The sequence below is a fragment of the Oncorhynchus masou genome, chromosome 14 (genome assembly GCF_036934945.1).
Source record: "Oncorhynchus masou masou isolate Uvic2021 chromosome 14, UVic_Omas_1.1, whole genome shotgun sequence".
NCBI lineage: Eukaryota > Metazoa > Chordata > Actinopteri > Salmoniformes > Salmonidae > Oncorhynchus > Oncorhynchus masou.
In genome coordinates this window covers 11,511,056-11,533,703 of record NC_088225.1, presented here as the reverse complement: position 1 = coordinate 11,533,703, position 22,648 = coordinate 11,511,056, and the positions used below count along the sequence as shown (strand labels likewise).

The following is a 22,648-nucleotide window of genomic DNA, read 5'->3' as shown; positions in this document are numbered from 1 at the left end:
TTTGTTTTCATCTCATCTGGCCATTAGCACCCAGTTCCAATACAAGTACCAATGCTGTTTAGAAAACTACAGTTGTTCACATTTGTGTGTGTGTGCGTGTGCGTGTGCGTGTGCGTGTGTGTGTGTGTGTGTGTGTATAAAGGCTTTTTATGGCAACCCTTCCAAATAGCCTATTGGCATGGAGGTGGCGTCTAATTGTAGATTTGGAGACTTGGTGACCCCAAAATGCGACCAAGTTCTGTAATTCTCCAACTGTGGCTCTTGGACATCTCTTTCCCTCCTGAACCATCTTCCTCACTGTGCATGGGGACAATATACACTTGGGTCCCAATTGCAGGCAAGTTCACCACTATTCCAGTAGTTTTAAACACAATTGTTGCCCTAATTGTGGTAAGTGGTATACAGTGGCTTCAGAAAGTATTCATACCCCTTGACTTATTCCACATTTTGTTGTGTTACAGTCTGAATTCAAAATTGATACACACAATACCCCATAATGACAAAGTTAACATATTTTTGGGCATTTTAGCAAATTTATGAAAAAAATTAAATAGAGAAATATCTCGTTTGCATAATTATTCACAGCCCTGAGTCAATACATGTTACAATCATATTTGGCAGCCATTACAGCTGTTAGTCTTTCTGGCTAAGTCTCTAAGAACTTTGCACACCTTGATTGCACAATATTTGCACATTATTCTTCTAAAAATTCTTCAAGCTCTGTCAAGTTGGTTGTTGATCATTGCTAGACAGTCATTTTCAAGTCTTGCCACAGATTTTCAACTAGGCCACTCAGGAACATTCAATGTCGTCTTGGTAAGCAACTCCAGTGTATAAATCGCCTTGTGTTTTAGGTTATTATCCTGCTGAATGGTGAATTTGTCACACAGTGTCTGTTGGAAAGAAGACTCAACCAGGTTTTCCTCTAGGATTTTGCCTGTGCTTAGCTCTATTCTGTTTTGATTTATTTAAAAAAACTCCCTAGTCCTTGCCGATGACTAGCATACCCATAACATGATGCAGCCAGAGTAGTACTCAGTGATGTGTTGTGTTGGATTTGCCCCAAACATAACGCTTTGCATTCAGGACATGAAGTTAATATCTTTGCCACATTTTTTTGCAGTTTTACTGTAGAGCCTTATTGCGAACATGATGCATGTTTTGGAATATTTTTTATTCTGTACAGGCTTCCTTCTTTTCACTCAGTCATTTAGGTTAGTATTGTGGAGTAACTACAATGATGTTGATCCATCCACATTTTTCTCCTATCACAGCCATTAAACTCTGTAAATTGTTTTAAAGTCACCATTGGCCTCATGGTAAAAGCCTTGAGCAGTTTAATTCCTCTCCGGCAACTGAGTTAGGAAGGACACCTGTATCTTTGTAGTGACTAAGTGTATTGTTACACCATCCAAAGTTTAATTCCTCAAAGGGATATTCAATATACATGCTTTTACTCATCTATCAATAGGTGCCCTTCTTTGCAAGGCATTGGAAAACCTCCCTGGTCTTTGTGTTTGAATCTGTGCTTGACATTCATTGCTTGACTGAGGGATCTTACAGATAATTGTATGTGTGAGATGAAGAGATGAGGTAGTCATTCAAAAATCATGTTAAACACTATTATTGCACACAGAGTGAGTCCATTACAACCTATTACATGACTTGTTAAGCACATTTTTATTCCTGAACTTATTCAGGCTTAACATAACAACAGGGTTGAATACTTACTGACTCAAGACATTTCTCAGCTTTTAATTGTTTATTAATTTATAAACATTTCTGAAAACATAATTCCACTTTGACATGACGGGGTATTGTGTGTAGGCCAGTGACACACAATCTCAATGTAATCCATTTTAAATTCAGGCTGTAACACAACAAAACGTAGAAAAAGTAAAGGGGCGTTATTACTTTCTGAAGGCACTGTGTTATTTTGTACCCATTGCCTGGTTTATGAAAGTCAACTGCCATTAGTCTCTTTCCATTTGTGAGCGCTTTGCTTTTTCCTAATGGTGATGAATGACAAATGGATTTTACAGGCATGTTACCTCATTTTTATACCCCAGTGAAAAAGGATGCCATGAAATGCCACTATAGCGAGGGCTACTATACACTATACAGTTCCTTAAACTGAGAATAATTTTTAAAAGTAGAATGTTAATGCAGATAAAATGTTATTTTATCTACATTAACATAGGAAGACCACAGTACTTGCCTATGGAGCAGCAAGAGGAATTGCCCTGCCCTACCTTAAGGCTATGCTCAAACCTTACATCCCAACCCGCCACCTCTGGTCTCTTTGTCCTCCCACCTGAGAAATTGCATTAGTATAAAATGATACATGTATAGCTCAGTATTTGTATTATTTGTTTTATATAGTCTTTTTCTACTCATATTTATCGAGGGGGGCAATCTCTTTATCAGAGATAATATGCCAATGAGTGTGTGTCTGTTACTGTGTGTGAGCACAGGCATACACACATTTGCGCGTGCGTATTAGAGAAGCCAGACATAGAAATGTCTCCGAGTGGTCTAGACCCTCAGTCACAGGTCAACAGTTAAAGGTCACACAGGGACATTTTTCATGACTATTGGTGGCAAACATCTCCCTCCTCACATTCCCTTGGCCCAAGAGATTCCCCCTAAATCTGGAATAAAGTCAAACAGGCACAGAACTGTCATCTCTCATGAGGATCATGACAATGGGAAGAGTGTGGTGGGGACGGGATGGGAGGTTGCAGGGTAACTGCAGGATATGCTGTTGTGTGCATTTTATCTGTTATAATTAGGTGAGTGACACTATTTAAGAATTGTGTTTGTACGTTAATGTTTTAGACAGACATATTTTCATACTTCAGTATACTGTGTAGGGGAACATCTCACACAATGAACCACAGTGCACTAACGCATCCAGCACAACGGTTGAAGGACTGTTTTGATGTGTGCGTGTCTGGACCATGAATGTGTGCATGTTGAGGCACACAATGGGCTGTTTCATACAATGGACTCTTGACCAGACATCCAACTGGGTTCTCTTTTCAACTGACTCCGTCCAGTCAATCCCCCCCCCCTTCCACCTTTGACTGGTGAAACCTGGTTCTCTAGTTTCTGTGGTGTGTCAGTAAAACATACACTACCGTTCAAAAGTTTGGGGTCACTTAGAAATGTCCTTGTTTTTGAAAGAAAAGCACATTTTTTGTCCATTAAAATAACCTCAAATTGATCAGAAATACGGTGTGACATTGTTAATGTTGTAAATGACTATTGTAGCTGGAAATTTCTGATTTTTAATGGAATATCTACAGTGTCACGTTCTGACCTTAGTTCTTTTTGTTATGTCTTTGGTTTAGTATGGTCAGGGCGTGAGTTGGGTGGGTAGTCTATGTTCTTTTTTCTATGTTGTGGTTTTGTGTTTGGCCTGGTATGGTTCTCAATCAGAGGCAGGTGTCGTTCGTTGTCTCTGATTGAGAATCATACTGAGGTAGCCTTTTCCCACCTGTGTGGTGTGGGTGATTATTTTCTGTTCTGTGTTATTCTTCCCCTTACAGGACTGTTCGTTTGTCATTTTTTCCAGTGTTCAGTTGTTTCATTAAAGATTATGAACACTTACCACGCTGCACATTGGTCCTCCTCTTCTTCCACCCACGACGAGTGTTACACATAGGCTTACAGAGGCCCATTATCAGCAATCATCACTCCTGTGTTCAAATGGCACGTTGTGATAGTTGCGTAATCCAAGTTTATAATTTTAAAATATATTTTTATGGAATATCTGCCGTTTCCAGCTACAATAGTTATTTACAGCATTAACAATGTCTACACTGTATTTCTGATCAATTTTATGTTATTTTAATGGACAGAAAACTTGCTTTTATTTCAAAAACAAGGACATTTCTAAGTGACCCCAAACTTTTGAACGGTAGTCTATCTGTTGATTGGTGTGTTAAAGTGAGCATCTCATACTGTAACGCATATGAGACTATTTACCTTTGATAGAGAATATGTATTTTGTTATTTCTTTTTTTTATTTCACCTTTTTTTAACCAGGTAGACTAGTTGAGAACAAGTTCTCATTTACAACTGCGACCTGCCTAAATTATGGCTGAATTTCCCTGGAAAAATTGTACGGAAGAAGATGTACAGGGAAGAAGGAAAAGTAGTGGAAAGAGAAGGATTGCAGGATACCTTGAGGGCTCGATACTGTGCCAGATCATCTGTCAAGTCATGTTCAGTGTATCATCTGACCCCGGAGACACACAGGAGACACACAGGGCTATATATAGCCTGGCTCGTAAAAACACAGAGGGGAATTTCAGTGTCTCACAGCCTCAGTGTGTGTGCTTGAATTTTTCAATCTGTGTCTCTGCATGAGTGTGCATGTCTGAGTATATGTGTATTTGTGCACACTCAAGTCAGTCTTCCTGTTTTAGCCTGACATAAGCGGTGGCTGGACAGCACAATGATCCATTGTCTCTGAGCCAAGCATGGCATCCTGACCGGAAATAGGGGTGCAGTCTAAACAAAAACAAAGGCTGGAGACTTTGACCCAGTCCCTTAGTATGTACCCCCTAAACCCAACCTTTCCATACATTATTATTTCAACCACAGACACACACACACACACACACACACACACACACACACACACACACACACACACACACACACACACACATCTGTTTTACTATCCTTGTGAGGACTTCTGGTCCCCACAAAGTTAGTAAAACCAAATACACACACACACACATGCGCACACACTGTCTCTGTCTGGATGGGAGTCAAACTGAGGAGATCCTCTTCCTTCTACACAAAGAGGACAAATAAATCTGATGGGGAAATGTATGTGACACAATTAATGGGTTCATATATACGCTAGTAATAGGAACCTTCAGTGTACCAGAGACCAATTGAGTCTGTCATAGCTATGATCCCCCTCTTCCTATTTTACTACAGACTGTGCAATGCCATCCCATCCACAGTGTGGTTATGGCAGAGCGGAAGCTGAATAATTCTCAGACCCTGCAAGTAAACCCTTGACTCTGGGTCCAAAGAGACGTTTCCCCAATGACACCACCATGGTCTCCCTTAATCCCCCTCGTACATCCCTCCCCTCCCCTCCCTGGCTGTCCCCCACGTTCCAGGAGAACATCTGGATTTCATAAGGGATTGTGACTCCAGCACTGCTCTCCACAACTCTCCTAATGCACTTTAATAGCACACCTAGCAAGGCAGCCCTGGATGAGTGGCAGAGGAAAATACAGAAATTAACCATTTGTATTTGAAAAATATGTTGATGTATTTTTCTATATCCCACCAGTTTTGTACTGTATATTTGATTGACTGTTCTAGATATAGGTTAGTGGCTAGTTTTAGTAAGGGCTGAAGAGGCTTTGAACAGTATGTAACGGGATTCGAAGGAGAGAAGGACCAAAACGCAGCGTGGTTGAAATTCATGTTTGTTTTTAATAAGAAAACGAAACATGAATAAACTACAAAAACAACAAACGTGTAAACCCGAAACAGTCCCGTGTGGAACAAACACTGACACAAGAGACAATCACCCACAAAACCCAACACCAAACAGGCTACCTAAATATGGTTCCCTATCAGAGACAATGACTAACACCTGCCTCTGATTGAGAACCATATCAGGCCAAACACAGAAACAGACAAACGAGACACACAACATAGAATGCCCACTCAGATCACACCCTGACCAAACAAAACATAGAAACATACATAGCAATCTATGGTTAGGGTGTGACACAGTAGGGGACTGGAAAGCAAGCATAGACCTACATTATGCCCCCTGCCCTTGACCATGCTGTACCTGGCCCATGCTGTACTACAGTATGTTCTTGGTATTGTTTTGTTTGGTCGGCGAAAGAGATGGTCGATGCAACATCATTCAAAACTGTTTTCATGCTGGTGATCACACACAAATAATTAGTCTTAACTGAGAGATGGGGTCTGTGGAGTGGTGACTGAAGCATACTGGTCTGCCACTTCGATTTATGTTCTGGGTGCAGTGGATAGATGATTGTATGAACATAGTGCAGCATCAGCACAACTACTCTACAATATGACTTTATTAAAGATAATCCACTAGACATAGACATCAGTTCAAAGTTATGTTTTGAATAACATTTCATTGAATTGTCATCTAATGTGAATTCAACGTGATATCAACAAAAATGTTAAATATGTCATTGGATTTAGGATAAAAGTTTAAAAACCTCTCTGGTACAAGTTAGGAAAAAAATGTAAAAGCTAGCGTCCCACCTCGACAACAGCCAGTGAAATTGCAGGGCGCCAAATTCAAAACAACAGAAATCCCATAATTAACATTCCTCAAACATAAGTATTACACCATTTTAAAGATAAACGTCTTGTAAATCCAACCACAGTGTCCGATTTCAAAAAGGCTTTACGGAGATAGCACACCATGCGATTATGTTAGGTCAGCGCCTAGTCACAGAAAACCATACAGCCATTTTCCAGCCAAGGAGAGGGCTCACAAAAGTCAGAAATAGCGATTAAATGAATCATTAACCTTTGATGATCTTCATCAGATGGCACTCACATGACTTCATGTTACACAATAAATGTGTGTTTTGTTCGATAAAGTTCATCTTTATGTCCAAAAACCAAAAACCTTGAAATTATTTTAACAGTTTTGGAAACCTTAGAGTGTTTTTTATCCAAATCTACTAATTATATGCATATCCTAGCTTGTGGGCCTGAGTAGAAGGCAGTTTAATTTGGGCATGTTTTTCATCCAAAATTCCGAATGCGGCCCCCTACCCTAGTGAAGTTAAGGAAAAAAGACAAACGTTCCCAAAATGTCTTTGCGTTATTTACTTTTTGCAAATTGAATCAGTTTTATCCGTTTTCCATGTTGATTCAACGTCATTGCATTGAATTTTGTTTAAATGATGTGGAAACAATGTTGATTCAACCAGTTTGTACCTAGTGGGAAAGCACTTTTTAATGTCCACAAGTATTTTGATGTACTTGCAACAGTGAGCACTCAATTGGAATTATGTGTTTAGAAAAGAGCAATACAGCATCACACATTAAACAGTAACTTTAGTATGATAAGCCAAATTAAGTCAGAGCAGTCGTTCCTATTACAATCAACTAACAAAACCTTCATATCTTACAATTTAGTGTATTTCTATTGTAGTACAACCATATACAGTAAGCTACTAAAAGTGTTTCTTGGCAGCCTGTAAAAACTGTGTGAAAGTAATTTCCTGAGGAGAAATCCCTTTTCTGTCTGAGAGACTTCTCATCCTGTTTTACTAGCCCTCCTTCTCCTCTACCTCCCTCACTTTCCTCCTCTCATGCATACCCAAGGCCTCCCATCCTCCCTGCTCTATCGTCCTTCATCTTTTGCTCTCCACGTCTCTATATCCGTCTATCCTCTTTTTATGCATGTCTCTTGGCTCTTGTTTCTCTCTCGTCTTTTTCTCCCTCTCCCTCTCCCTGTCCCTCCCACGTTTCCCTCATTTTATTTAGCTCATGTGGCTCCCCTTAAAAGAAATGGAACACTGGTTGACAGAATTCCAAGCTTTTATTTTGGATGTGAAATTTCTGCTCAGCTCCAGCTCTCCCTCTCTCTTTCTGTCTGTGTGACTGGCATGGGTCCAGCTCTAAACCCCCTCTAGTTTCAATCTAAAATGGCTAAATCTCAACAGGAAAACAACAACAGTGTCAGCCCGAGGCCATCAAAGCAAATCACTCTTACAAACAGAGATACTCAACACTGTGTACATTCCCATGTGTGAGTGCTGTGTACGCAGCGGCGACTGTGGGTGTATATGACTACAATAGGATCCTATAATAATAAGCAGTTGTGACTGTTCCCAGGCCAGTGTGTGTGTGTGTGTGTGCGTGCGTGTGTGCATGCGTGTGTATATGCTAGTGCATTTGTGCAAATGTGTGTATATTTTATCAGCCTATGAAAGTGAAAAGCCCCCCAGTCTCTGAACTCGGCAGATTCCCATCTTAACCTCAGAGCTTCTGGTGTGAAGAGGGCCTGCTGTTCCCAGGCTGCATCTGTACTCTCTACATCAGGGTGTCAGATGACATCACATTGCTCATTTGTCACCAGCAATCCCCTTCAATCCCTTTGATTCTAGGGTCTATCACACTTCAGGTGGTTTGTTTAGGTGATGCATGTATATGTACACTCATCTCATTACTGTAAATCATGACAAGACAACTGGTATTGCATAGATACCTCAACAAAACATATTTTGCACAGTAAAACATATTGGCACAGAACTCATGTCCAATTGAAAGGAAACACATGCATCCATGCATACACACAAACAAGCACGCACACACATTCCCACACTCAAACGCCGCCAGTGGAGTGTAAAAATATATGATCCCCTAAGTGGACACAAAGGAGCCATTAGTCCTTTTCAACTCCTCTCTCATTCCCACTGTGTAAACAGTGTGTGTGTGTCTGTGTGCGTGTGTGTGAGTGCGATTGTGAACTGTGGAGATCACACCCCATTAGTACCCAGCCACTGTAGGCTACCCTGAGGCAGATCTAATGGGCCACAACATCACACAGTGTATGAAGAAAATCATAGATGTGTGGATAAATGACTACACAAGGAGTCCAAGCGAATAGCACTTCCTAAAACAGGAAAATGAAGGAATAGATAGAAATGCAAAAGGAATGCATAGACATGCAGACCAAGACACTTTATTCTGTATAATTTGACTGATTTATGTATCCATTTACCATGTGTTACTACTGTATGTGTTATGCATTATTAACTTGACTGACCCTTGACTGACTTCAGTTGCTTCTGTAAGTGGTTGATTGGATTCTGGCCTGCTGACTGGTTTATGAGTGAAGTGGGTCAAGTGGGAGCACCGATATCATCATGAGGGATCAGGACCTGAAGACCATGGGGACAGAAACTTCACAGCCACCAAAAACTATGCAGAATCAGTCAGACCTCACTCTGACAGTCAAGTCTACACTCAAAACTTTAGAACAACAGTGATGTATGTGCCAATGCCTCAACCAGCATACAGGGTGTCCCATAAAAGCGGTCCAGTAAGTTTGTAGAGTGGCAAATTCTGGCAAAGATATCCTGGGCGATTCTGAACATCCCAACGATGTGGATATTGTTTGTTCTCATCCTCAGATCATCAGTTCATATTTTACTTCAACTTTGCACCAAGGCTTCTGGGGTTCGTGGATGTGCCTGTGGTTTCACTGACGCCCACTTCAGGAAGGCCTGGCAGCTGGAGAACTGAACAAATAGAGACTAATGGCAGGAGAGGTTTTCATAGTTGCCTGGGAAATAAGTGATCAGTGGAGAAATCCATTTCCCATGATGTGGAATGTGCCGGAACCACAGAAGCCAGTAGGGAGGGATGGAGAGAGGGAGGGAGAGGGCGTAGTGGGTAGTGGGCGTAAACGATGGATTTGGGGGCTGATGAGGTCAGACAGACTTCTGTAAATGTATGAGGACTACCAGGTCCTGTTGACAACAGCTGCAGAACATCAGTATCTCCAATTCTGAATGAGAGCATGGAGGGGAGAGCATGGAGGGGAGAGCATGAGAAAAGATGATAAAAAGGTGAGGATTAGAGAGTTGATCGGGTACGAAAAGAGAGGAGAGCGATGGAAAATGGCAAATAGTGTGTGAGGAATTAATTTTATGTATGAGAAACTTGCCTTCCTTTAGGGACCAATATCGGTCCATGGTCCAAAACTGTCATGCTCTTTTTTGTTGAAGAACCAGCATACTCAGCCCAAGACTGTTTTCCTTGGGATAGAGTGGAGTGGGCAACTGTGAGGGAGAACAAATAAGGAAAAGGGGGAGAGAGGGAGGGAGCTGACTGAGAGAGGGTTGTATGAGTAAGGGAAATCAAGGTTCCAAACTATGACTCATCGTTCTGGTCTCAAGTGTCTTCAGTGTCTGACGTCCTTACACCCCCTCTTCTTTCTGCCTTCTAACTTCAGCCCAGTGGTATGTGGTTTTGTGTTTTGGGGACAGACATGAAATGCAGCACATTGACCCCCAGACACTCCAGAGCTGCCTGCCTTCCAGCTGATTGCCTGATGGTTTGAGAAACAGCCAACAGCCCAGGTCACCAGGGCTCAATGAGTTTTACAAGATTAGCCCAATCACTAACCACTTTGGAATTTGGAAACTATTTGCTGGCACATCAAGGCTTTGTCGATTCTTCGGCATTCCTGACGAGGCTGTATCCATTTGGAGTGTCTAGCAGTGCATCCCCCCACCCACCCCCCTAACCCCCTCCATCTAACTCCCTGTTCCTAGCTCTTGCTGGCTGGGATGGATGTCAATGCTATGTAGACTTCAAGACCTACAATATTGAGAAAAAAAGGGTTCCAAAAGGATTCTTCAACTGTCCCCATAGGAGAACACTTTTGGTTCCAGGAAGGACCCTTTTTGGTTCCATGTAGAACCCTTTCGGATTACATGTAGAAACCTCTGTGGAAAGGGTTCTACATTGAACCCAAAAGTGTTCTACCTGGAACCAAAAGGGTTCTACCTGGAACCGAAAGGGTTCTTCAAAGGATTCTCGTATGGGGACAGTCAAATAACCATTTTAGGTTCTAGATAGCACCTTTTTTCAAGAGTATACAAATAATTAGTGGCACCTTTTTGTATTGGCCTAAAAAATATCCTAACTTCAGGAACTAAAATAAAGAGAACGTGTCAACGGAATTTAAAGCCAGAGTTGATTAACAACCACATTCTATTTGTCAATGAGAAAAGAAAATACAATTAATTTATGCATCATAAAAGCGTTTGCTGCTGCAACAATACATTTGTGGCCAAAAGTTTTGAGAATGACACAAATATTAATTTCCACAAAGCTTGCTGCTTCAGTGTCTTTAGATTTTTTTGTCAGATGTTACAATGGAATACTGAAGTATAATTACAAGCATTTCATAAGTGTCAAAGGCTTTTATTGACAATTACATGAAGTTGATGCAAAGGGTGAATATTTGCAGTGTTGGCCCTTCTTTTTCAAGACCTCTGCAATCCGCCCTGGCATGCTGTCAATTAACTTCTTGGCCACATCCTGACTGATGGCAGCCCATTCTTGCTTTATTAATGCTTGGAGTTTGTCAGAATTTGTGGGGTTTTGTTTGTCGCCTCTTGAGCTTTGACCACAAGTTCTCAATGGGGATTAAGGTCTGGAGAGTTTCCTGGCTATGGACCAAAAATATTAATGTTTTGTTCCCTGAACCAATATCGATGTTATGTTCCCTGAGCCAATAGCGATGTTTTGTTCCCTGGATGATTTACTGTTGGCATGACATAGGACTGATGCTAGCGCTTACCTTGTCTTCTCCGGACAAGCTTTTTTCCGGATGCCCCAAACAATTGGAAAGGGGATTCATCAGAGAAAATGACTTTACCCCAGTCTTCAGCAGTCCAATCCATGTGCCTTTTGTAGAATATCAGTCTGTCCCTAATGTTTTTCCTGGAGAGAAGTGGCTTCTTTGCTGCCCTTCTTGACACCAGGCCATCCTCCAAAAGTCTTTGCCTCACTGTGCGTGCAGATGCACTCACACCTGCCTGCTGCAATCACACCTGCCTACTGCCATTCCTGAGCAAGCTCGGTACTGGTGGTGCCCCAATCCCGCAGCTGAATCAACTTTAGGAGACGGTCCTGGCGCTTGCTGGACTTTCTTGGGCTCCCTGAAGCCTTCTTCACAACAATTGAACCTCTCTCCTTGAAATTCTTGATGATCTGATAAATGGTTGATTTAGGTGCAATCTCACAGGCAGCAATATCCTTGCCTGTGAAGCCTTCTTTGATGATGGCACATGTTTCCTTGCAGGTAACCATGGTTGACAGAGGAAGAACAATGATTCCAAGCACCACCCTCCTTTTGAAGCTTCCAGTCTGTTATTCAAACTCATTCAGTATGATAGAGTGATCTCCAGCCTTGTCCTCCTCAACACTCACACCTGTGTTAATGAGAGAATCACTGACATGATGTCAGCTGGTCCTTTGTGTCAGGGCTGAAATGCAGTGGAAATGTTTTTTGGGGATTCAATAAATTTGCATGGCAAAGAGGGACTTTGCAATTAATCTGATCACTCTTCATAACATTCTGGAGTATATCCAAATTGCCATCATACAAACTGAGGCAGCAGACTTTGTGAAAATTTATATTTGTGTCATTCTCAAAACTTTTGTGCACAACAGTACAGCGATTGGTGTGCATAAATGTTACAAGACTTCCAAGTCCCCTCCCCATGTATTTCTTACGGTGAACGTTTGTTGAAGGCGTCATTCAAATCCTGATTTGACAACTGTTTTGTCGCTCACGTTCCTGCGGAGCAACTCTGTATCTCCTTCCCATCTTCCAGCGAAACAATTTCTAAGCAGCATCGCAACACCTCTGCAATGCACATTATGGACTTTACTGGAAACATTTTAATACATCGAAACATATCAAAGAAGACAAGGGTGGCACACATTGAAAATACTATTTTCTGTGTACCTTTTCCCTTCATAGCTTATGGAGCGAAAGCGAACTTTCAGCTGATTTTATGGTAAGTTTACATCGGAAAAAATAATTACATAGTCTATACTTCGTATGGAAATTACTTTATTCACATATCTTTATCCTAACTGCTGATACATTATTACAGTTAACAACGGAAAAAAATATTACATAGTATATACTTCGTATGGAAATTACTTTATTCACATATAGTTATCCTAACTGCTGATATATTATTATTGTATGCTAATGCATAAATAAACAGTAAAGTAAAGACAAACTGAAACCATTTATTTAGTTGCTGATGGTGGGGGCAATGTACTGGAATAAATCACGCTGATCAGTCCCTTACATTTTGAATCAGATCTATAACGTTGTATAGTAATTTTCTACATCGAGACGAGGTAGACTGTCGGATATTCTAGACAGGAGTTGGGATCGGTTGTGTGCCTGGAGCGCATAATTGTGCATAGAGAGAGAGAGAGCTGACAGTAGCGCATAGCTGGGGACAGTGGGACCAGTGCACTACCATCAGAAATGTTGCAATAAGGGAACCTCTTATGATAAGTGTTTTGCTGCTGCTCCCTTCTTGCTGCTCTCAGATCAGTTACTAGCAGATTGATTGTGTGAGGTAAGCCTCACTATTCACTGGCCTGTGATGCTGGCAGGATCTCAGTACAGTTGTGCCATAACACACCAGCAGTGGCAATTGATTTCACTGTTTCTAAGTATTGGGTTTCTTGGGGTCCAATTGAAAGCCGCAGAGGTTTTAAGACACCTGTTTGTGAAATAATTAACTCATATAATTTATATGAGAGAGCATTGAGTTAGAATTACATATTCAAAGCGTTACAGGACAATGAATTAGGCTTTTGGTTACTCTTGTTCTATTTACACATCATTCTGAATACTGGCAATGGGTAGTCATTTCCTGATGTAGGGGTGCACGCATTCAGAGGAAATTAATCCATGTTAAATCAACTCTGACCTAATATTGTAAATTATCCCTGATTTAGTTTCTTAAATAATGTACATGCAGCCCAGATTAGTGGTCTGGTTTTAGGTTCATTCTACAGTATGCTCCTGTGGATGTTGAGAATATAAGTATGTAAGGGGCCAGAAATAGGATTAGAGAAAGAAAATATCAAAAAACAAACACAACTTTATCTCCCGCAGAGTTTGGATTTCCTTGTTAGTGACACACCCGGGCGCATTAGCGCACTCACGCGCGCGCACACAGACACTCACAATAAAACATTAAGGCACAGGAGATGATGGTCCCAGACTCTCCAAAATAATTAGCATACCTTCCTGTAGCCTACTTGAAATTACAATCACTGAAACACAGTAACAATGTGAATGTCTAATGATATTTTGGTAACTGGACTGAGAACATTCACTGTCACCTTGTGCACAGTCACCACACCACTAGGGGACCTGGCAGACCTTCTATAGCCACGTCGCAATAGTAGATCCTCTTAATCTAAGTGACAGTATTTGGAGTTATGCGTCTTAACCTACAGCCTGGTGATGCAATGCTCTAAAGCAGGAATCATCAACTAGATTCTGCTGTGGGACGATTTTTTTCTTGAGCAGATGTATATTTTTAGACTAAAACAAAATCATTTCAAACATTGCTTACATTTGTATATGATAACGTGTCTCTTTATAATGCGTGGGAATACCCGCGAACAGATTTCCAAATGAAAATCACTTGGAGCTGATTTCCTCCTTTTTTATGTCCAACAAATTATTATTTTTTCATAAATCTTGGGGGGGCAAATAAAACCAACCGCGCCTGCGGGCCACAAGTTCGGGAACCCTGCTCTAAAGGGACCAGGACTCTCCAGTGGAAGCAGCCTCAGAGCTGACCCACTGTGGCAGAACCATCCCAATGCAGAGCTCAGTTCTACAATTTGCGGGCTTTGTGGTACCAGCTGTTCCTCTGAAGACTTAAACCCATTTACTGGGCAAGCAGGAGGACACAGAGAGGGGAAAGAAGAAAAGAAAGAAAGAGGCAAGGAAAGAATGATGAGAGAGAGAAAAAAAAGTAAAGAGAAACAGAGAAGGAAAACATTGACAAGAAAGGGAGATTAAAAGTGTTTCCATTCAGAGCTTTAGGTCCTTTATTTGACGGCCATATTGAAGCGCGTCCCGCTGTCTTCCCCTCACACACTGCTCCCATTAGTTTCAGATTGCCGTACCTCCCTCCCTCCCTCGTTTAAATACAATCAGACAGGCTGCCCTCGCCAGCCTTGCAGCATAACTTATCTTGTTTATGAATGTGCGCAGGTACAATTAAATAATAAATATAATGTTAAGCAGAGCCATGCATCTCCCTGTGCGTCTCTAACCAGTCCATGTACTGTATAAAGAGCCTCCAGTGGATTCCTGATCTGCAGTATAGGGTTTATGAGCACAGAGGCATCTAAAAGCTCACAGAAAGTTGTGGAAGTACTGATAAAGAGAGGGAGAGATGGGACCGTGTAAAATGTCAGGGTAGGGAAAGGAGGGAGCCATTTTGTTTGAGATTAGGGGAGCTTGTAGAGGTGCTATAAGAGACAGAGACACCCACTGTGAACGATAGGAGTGGCAACTATCCAGGGACAGGCATCCCTTACAACAGATTTGTTTTGACACAGCAGGCAACCAGCCAGCAGCGATCGTCTCTCCTCCCTGTCACTCGCACGCTACCGTCGCAGACGACTAATCAGCCTCTTAATTGAATTGCAGCTAATCGTTAACGAGAAGACGAAACGGTACAGGCGCCGACTACAAACATCCTCAGTCCTCCTTCCTGCTTTCCTTCCCCCACTATCCTAAGCCTCAGTAGCAGCAGCCACAGGTGCCGCTGCTCTAACCCATGTACTCCAAATGAGACCACGTCACACTGACAGGCCGTGACACTAATCCTCAGAGACGCTGTGGAGCAGTCAGCCAAAGCCACATGGGGCTAAGTTAGTTGTTCACTTCCTCAGCATGCAGGTTGAACATGGCAGTCTAGAGTAGGCCTACATAAACATGGCTACCTACCTACACAGTCCTGAAGTGCCTTAAATACAGTTAGTTGTGTAAAATTAGAGGTACATTGTAACTCCAGAATACAGACTTATGTCATTTCCGCATTCCTTCTAGGGTGTCAGTTTAATTAAGAGGGTTTGAGACAAACCTGACAATTAAACCATGAAGATTCTGTAAAGCAGGGTTCATCAACTAGATTCAGCCGCTGACTGATTACTTTCTTGAGTGGATGGTCAGGGGGCCGGAACATAATTACAAATCATTTGTAGACCGCAAGAAGCCTAAAAATATATCATGTTTGATCAAAACATAATCACATGACATTTTTATTAAATCACACATCTCTCTATTGTACATGGGAATACTTTGGAACAGATTTCCAACATCACTTTTTTACAGTCTTTTATGCTTTTCTTTTTTTGCTCAGAGCACAAATAAAATCACCTGACCTGCAAGTTTGGGAACCCTGCTGTAAAAACTCTGTGAGAACTGGTCTTGTTGAAATGGATATATTTCATTTGGAGTCTGACATACGCTCTCTAAAATGTGTTGTGTTGCTCTTATTTTGGAAAAAAACTCACATACCAAAGAAAAGACATTTATGACCTGTTGGCCGTTAGAAGTGACTCATGAGCCAAAACTGGGTGAAAAGAAGCATTCCCAAAATAAGTCAATCTAGATGTTCAGCAACCGGACACATTTATGTGACCCCATTTATGTGAGTCCTATTAATGGTTGCCTTTTCTCTAACTCTGTAACTCTCTTTGAAGTCTTCTCCAAGCAGCCCTGATGTGGTCTCAATGAAGAAAGAGAGAGGAGCCACTTACCTGTATCTCAAAACACTATCTGGATTGTGGGAGGCAGAGAACAAGAGAGGAGAGGGAGGAATGGAGAGAGGGATTAGAAGCTAATCCAGGACACGGCCAATCCCAGAGGAGCTCCTTTTCTTCCAAGACACAGACACAACAGTCGCACGGATTACTGCACTTTAGTGTATTGCCTTTAAAAAAAAGCATTATCCCTTTTGTATAGTGTTTCATTGTCCCTAAATGCCTGGTGTCCCGGGCCTGTGGTAAATGTGCTGAATTCTACAACAAAGGATAAAAGAGGACAACAGTCCCGGTGAGAGGGGAGCGAAGTGACAGGATGTCCCATGGACTGTGTGGTGCCACACGCAGATAAAGCGCTTTAGTGGAGACGACGACATGTGTGAACGGACCCCCTGCTCTTTCTGCTGGGTCTCAGAGGGACTGAAAGCTGAACACCCCTGTGGACGGTACATTCAAGATCAAACTTCTATGAGTGTATACTAAAACGACTGAGTGGCTAGTGAGTGACAGGTTGGAGATATTTTAGTTGTTGATTACAGGGGAGAATAAGGTGAGGTTGCTTTCAGAGCAGGATTACAAATTAGTTTCTGGAAAAACTTACTGTATCTGAAGGGAAGAAGGACTTGATTGAGGAGACTTGCGGCAGCCTAGAAACCTCTATCATTAACTGGAAGGATCTGATGTCAGGTGTCAGCCTATTGAGTCACTCATCAATAAGCCATATCTGAAGTGACCTGGTTGGTGAGAGTTGTTGTGTTGGTGTTGAAACCTGTAGTGGTGAGAAGAGAAAGCACTGGGTGAGAGTGAGGTGGTAATAAAGGTTGTTTTAAAGCTGACATAATCCCATTACAGTTTCTTAACAAGTTATTTATAATCTCCAACAAGTTTATTGGACAGAGCACACAGGGCCAAGTAGCTTAAACATAACCACTTTCAGATGTATAACACAGCCTGACTCCTATCTACTGTACTGTGCCAAGTCAAGAATGAATTTTAACTAGGTTTACAGAAAACTAAATATTTATTCTCATTTTACGAGGATCTCGTAAATCTCTGGCAAGGTGATTAGTGTCTAGACGGGTGGGATGTTCGTTAACTGTTTGTAAACAAGACCTTGGATGGTTTTCACAGAAACGGGTCTCTAGGTAACACTGCTGGCTGTCCAGCTTTGACAAAAGATATTGGTGCTCATTTTAAAGGTAGGTATAGACTTCAGTTTGGACTGATCCTAAAAAGACAAGAACAAGAATATTTTGTAAAGACTCATTGCTTAACTTTGAGAGGGAAGTTTAAGGACCTGTATATTTTTGTTGCTGAAGGGAAAGGTGCATTTAAATGACCTAATTATAGAAATTGCTGTGCACATCTAAGATTGATTTAGCTCTAGAAACGTTCACAGGTCTGAGCTTGCCAACAGAGAGAGCATCATAGTTATATTGTTAGTGTTCACAAGCAGAAACACAAGTTCAAAATAACAGTCAGGCAATACTCCAATCCACAAAGAGTGAAATGTATTTTGTCTGATGGACAGAATATGAGCATCTCTTGGTATTCTCTCACTCTTTCACTGCACAAATACTGGATGAGTTATGTTTCACTGTCAGTATAAATTTGGAGCCGCAACTGGATATATTTTCTGAACTGACGTTCTAAAACCCACCGTCTGGGAAAAGAACAGTGGATCCCAAGCTCTCAGACCACATAGGCTGTGGTTATTCCAGAATCCCTGGGATGTGTCATTCCTCTTCTTTTTATTCCTCATGACTGAAAGCTGCTGGGAAGGAGGACAGGATTTCTTTGAGGCTGGAGTCATTCTAAAGCACAGAATTGATCCTGAGATAGAAAGCTTTGAATGTTGACTGACCCCATAGATAACCCATCATTCAGCTGAAAACTTCAGTGGGACTTCCTAAAGCCAAACTGCAGGCTTACACTCGATGAATAGCTGGCACTTGCTGCCGTGTGGAGAATGTATTCTACACACATTCTCAGCACATAATTTGTGTTTTTCTTTTTTTTAAGGATCCAGAAAGTTGTTTAAGTGTCTTTTAACACTAATTTTACATTTGAAAAGTTGACTGATTTCTTACTGGATTTTTTATCCCCTTGATTAATTATATTTAAAGGGTAGTCATCTCTGCTACCATGAGTCTGGGAAAACTGCCAGGGATTAAAGGCCTAGGGTCGGGCTCTCAGGGGAAGAGGCGCTTTAAGAGCGAACTCTCCGTGGACATGATCAGCCCACCTCTCCCAGACTTTCGCCACACCATGCACGTGGGTCGCGGTGGCGATGTGTTTGGAGACACCTCCTTCCTTAGCAATCATGGGGGCAAAGGGGAACCAGTGAGCCCCGATTCACCTACCAGTAGCACGAAGACCACCCGCTTCTTCTCCCGCACCCTGAGGCATGTACGCAGGTCACCTGTGCCCCGTGCCAGGATCGGTTCCCGTGACATTTCACCCCCACCGCCTCCTGTCTCACCCATCATCAAGAACGCCATCTCACTACCCCAGCTGAACATTGACATGCCCAACGGCTACCAGAGGGTGTTGTTCCCCAGCTCAGTGAGCTCCCCAGATGCCTCCCTCTACAGCTACGGTAAGAACATCTCTAATGGGAAAAAGCACATATTGCACACACACACGCACACACACACAGGTTGCCATTTCCTCTTCTCAAACCTCCAAACAGACGCCTCCCGGGTGGCGCAGTGGTCTAGAGCACTGCATTGCAGTGCAAGCTGTGCCACCAGAGACTCTGGGTTAGGGTTAGGGTTAGGCACAATTGGCCCAGCGTCGTCCAGGTTAGGGAGGGTTTGGCCGGTAGGGATACCGTGTCTCATCGCGCACCAGCAACTCCTGTGGCGGGCCGGGCGCAGTGCACGCTAACCAGGTTGCCAGGGGCACAGTGTTTCCTCTGACACATTAGTGTGACTGGTTTCCGGGTTGGATGCGCGCTGTGTTAAAGAAGCAGTGCGGCTTGGTTGGGTTGTGTTTCTGAGGACAGATGGCTTTCGACCTTCGTCTCTCCCGAGCCCGTACGGGAGTTCTAGCGATGAGACAAGACATTAACTACTAACAACTGGATACCACGAAATTGGGGGGAAAATGGGGTAAAAAATAAATTTAAGAAAGTCAAACAGATCATTTTTTTCTGAGTCATCTGAAATTACCTTCGTTACACCTGCGTACAATTATGCCTATAAACACAAACAAACATAGCTTTGGAGAGAAAGATACCGAGAGGGCATTTCCTGTCATCTTCTGTGTTTGTGGGCTACTTGACTGCACCGCATAAACCCAACACTCATCAACTCCCTTTTAAATCCCTGCTGGTACAGCGAAACTGTGTGTGTGTGTGTGTGTTCAGGGGTAGGGTTTTTTAGAACAGTATGTGGGATGTCTGGAATTCCCCCCAGCCACTGGAATAGTTACCCAACTCAGATGGAATGTACCCAAATAAAGAGAACCAACAGAGGGCACAGAGAGCTAGATGATCTGGGGGATCAACAGGTTAACTCACACTGTACCACCTCTTACTGTGATGTACATGTTATTTGTATATTCTGGGCATTTCTTTAGCTCTTCTTTCTTAAATCTCCTGTCCCATTTTCCTCTCATTCCTTTTCTACTCTCCACATCATCAACTTTTTTTTTAAAGAAGAAAGTTCCTTTCTCTTTCCCACTCTGTTATCCTCTTTATATGCCTTTCTGGGTCCTCCTCTCACTTCTCTTCAATAGCGGCTGAGAACTGTCCACTAGGCATAAAACCAAGCCCTCCCCCCATCCCCCACACAGGTAGCATTCAGAACCAGTGAAGTCATGGCACCGTGGAATGTGTGTGTGGGTTGGGCTGGTGCTCTGAAAGGACTAAACACCTTGCTTGTTTTATACTGTCACCCTCTGGCCAATGAGGCAAACTGCAAGGCTCCCTGACATTATTTTCAATGCACTTCTTTGAAAGTTGGTTTCTCTGTCTAATGAAAGTACTTGGATATTATACTGTAGCTGCAGTAATAGAAGAGACAATTGCCCTTTAAGGCAAGAACTGTTCTAAAAATGTTTTACATTTTAATATGTTTGTCTCCTTCCTGTCTGCAGGTCTGCAGTCTGGTTTCGTCACACTACCCCGCCACTCCCGCCATGATAAACAGCTGCAGGACAGCACCGGACTGTTCGCTCAGGACTTTCACTGTGGCTCGCTCTCAGACAACGGCTTCGCGCTGACGCGCTCCGACTCCTTCACCTCGTTCACAGTGGACCTTGGCCCCTCCCTCATGAGTGAGGTTCTGGGCATGATTGACAGCCCCAGTTGCCTCACTATGCCCAATCACAGCTGGGAGTTGGGGGAAGAGGAAGAGGAGGAGCAGAGCTCTGTGTTTGAGCTGGCTGTGCAGAGCCCCATGCTAAGCTCATCAAACCCTTCCATGTCAAGCACCCCGCTCAAAGTGAATGTGAACAACAGGGGAGAGGAGGAGGATGGAAGGTTTCTTGAGATGTCAGATGCATCTATGGGGTCTCCTACACAGGTAGAACCAGTTATGGAAGCTGAGAGGTTCCAGAGGGCAGCTGACGTGCTGGCGCGTCACTACGGGGGAGGCTCCTTCTCCAGGAGTCATCGCAGCGATTCTGCCTCCTCCTCCTCACCCCTCAGCCAGCCTAAAGTCCCCTACGCCTTCCTTGAGGAAGAGGAGATCAAAGTCTGAAACATTTACCAAATGTCTATCATTGTGAGGAGAAGATTCCATTTGATCATTAGACTACTTACTGGGGGACCTTGGTTCTGAATCCTTGCACTCAAGACCTTCAGAGGGATCCATGTTTTTCAATAAACCTTTTACATGAATGATTTGAATTGGAAAAATCCTCATAAGAGCTCTCGTCTACCATCTAACAACTGGATCAATACTGTCTCTTGTTCAGTTCTAGAGAAGCTTGTCTAGAGTTTCTCAGACATGATCTGACAGCAACATTGGACAGGGTATATATAAAAATAAACTTTAACATGTCAGATTCCATTATATCTTCATAAGAAATATACCTTATACTTAGCAGATTCCATTAAACTGTCATTCAATTCTGGGATGGAACAATCTCTTGATATTGTGCAACTCTGTGCTATAGCAGCTGCAGTACAACAGTCACACAAGATGCCATACAACGACCAGAAGGAAGGACACAGTGATGAGCCAAGGCTGTGTCTGTCAAAATCACTCAGTGGTCATTCACAGACATGCCACATGGATGAAGGAACATTATACATTTTATTTTTAGAAGACAAAGGAAGGATTTCCAGCCTAATGACACACTCCTGTGAAAAGGATTGAAAAGGGGGATAAAACATGACTAACAGTATGTGGATACTAAAGGGACAATACATTTTGTTTCTATCCACCTGCTCTAAATTGACATATCTTCAGTGACAAAATCATCTGTTAGACCGAACACAAAGCCAGTTTCATAAATGATCATTTCCTGAGAAAAGTTTGATAGGAATAAAGATTTTCACTAATATCTAAATTAATATCAGAGATGGCACTGCATGCTAAGGTTGAAATGAAGGGTGTGCCCTGTAAAATGTATCAAACTAATTTTGGATACACAGCCCTATAATCGTTTAAACCTATAGCTGCCTTACAGTGATAGTTATTGTCAACTTCTTTTTCCAAGTATGTTTGTTCTCAGTGTTATGTTCATACATGGGAGTATCATTTATTTTTAAATAACAAGGAAACAAATGCATTGTCATACATGAAGGTAATCAAATGAAGTTGAATATTAGCTGTTCATAAGACTACAGGCACTCGACTTAAAATGACCAGTACAGACATGTGATGTCACATATGAATACAGTATGTATACGGAATGAGATACGATTGTCTAATTTGATCCATTTACCAGTAGCTGTCATAGCAGTCATATTCTTAATAAATACTGTTTTTTAATAAGCATTGGTTCTGTCCTTTTTGACACATTGAGTGGATAAAGAAAATATACAGAATCAAGCAGTGATTTTCAACCAGGAATGGATATTCACTATAGACCAGAGGTAACTTGATTCAGTCGTGGGACGATTTATTTCTGAGTGAATGGGGGGCTGGAACATAATGATAATCATTTGTACACTGCAAATTGACCACAAGTAAGACCAGACAGATATTGTATTTGGAAATAACATAATAATTTCATTCATTGAGACACTATCATGTCTCTACTTATTCAAGGGATTACTTGGGAACAGATCTACTAGATCAACATAATTTGT

At 42.1% G+C, this 22,648-nt stretch overlaps 1 protein-coding gene across 1 annotated transcript; it reads left to right on the top strand.

The window, feature by feature from the left end:
- The first annotated feature begins 12,328 nt into the window (after positions 1–12,328).
- On the top strand, positions 12,329–22,331 carry LOC135554226 (cdc42 effector protein 1-like). Its single transcript, XM_064986388.1, has 3 exons — positions 12,329–12,581; positions 16,324–18,982; positions 20,485–22,331. Exons 2-3 carry the CDS (start codon positions 18,529–18,531, stop codon positions 21,087–21,089), a joined length of 1,059 nt encoding a protein of 352 aa, XP_064842460.1. The 5' UTR covers positions 12,329–12,581; positions 16,324–18,528; the 3' UTR covers positions 21,090–22,331.
- The last annotated feature ends 317 nt before the right edge of the window (positions 22,332–22,648 follow it).

What these genes read in the sequence shown, in the direction of transcription:
- LOC135554226 (XM_064986388.1), top strand. Translation starts at nt 18,529, where the DNA reads ATGAGTCTGGGAAAACTGCCAGGGATTAAAGGCCTAGGGTCGGGCTCT. An exon ending in TGCCTCCCTCTACAGCTACG is followed by an intron (nt 18,983 to 20,484) that starts GTAAGAACATCT and finishes TCCTGTCTGCAG; the next exon opens with GTCTGCAGTCTGGTTTCGTC.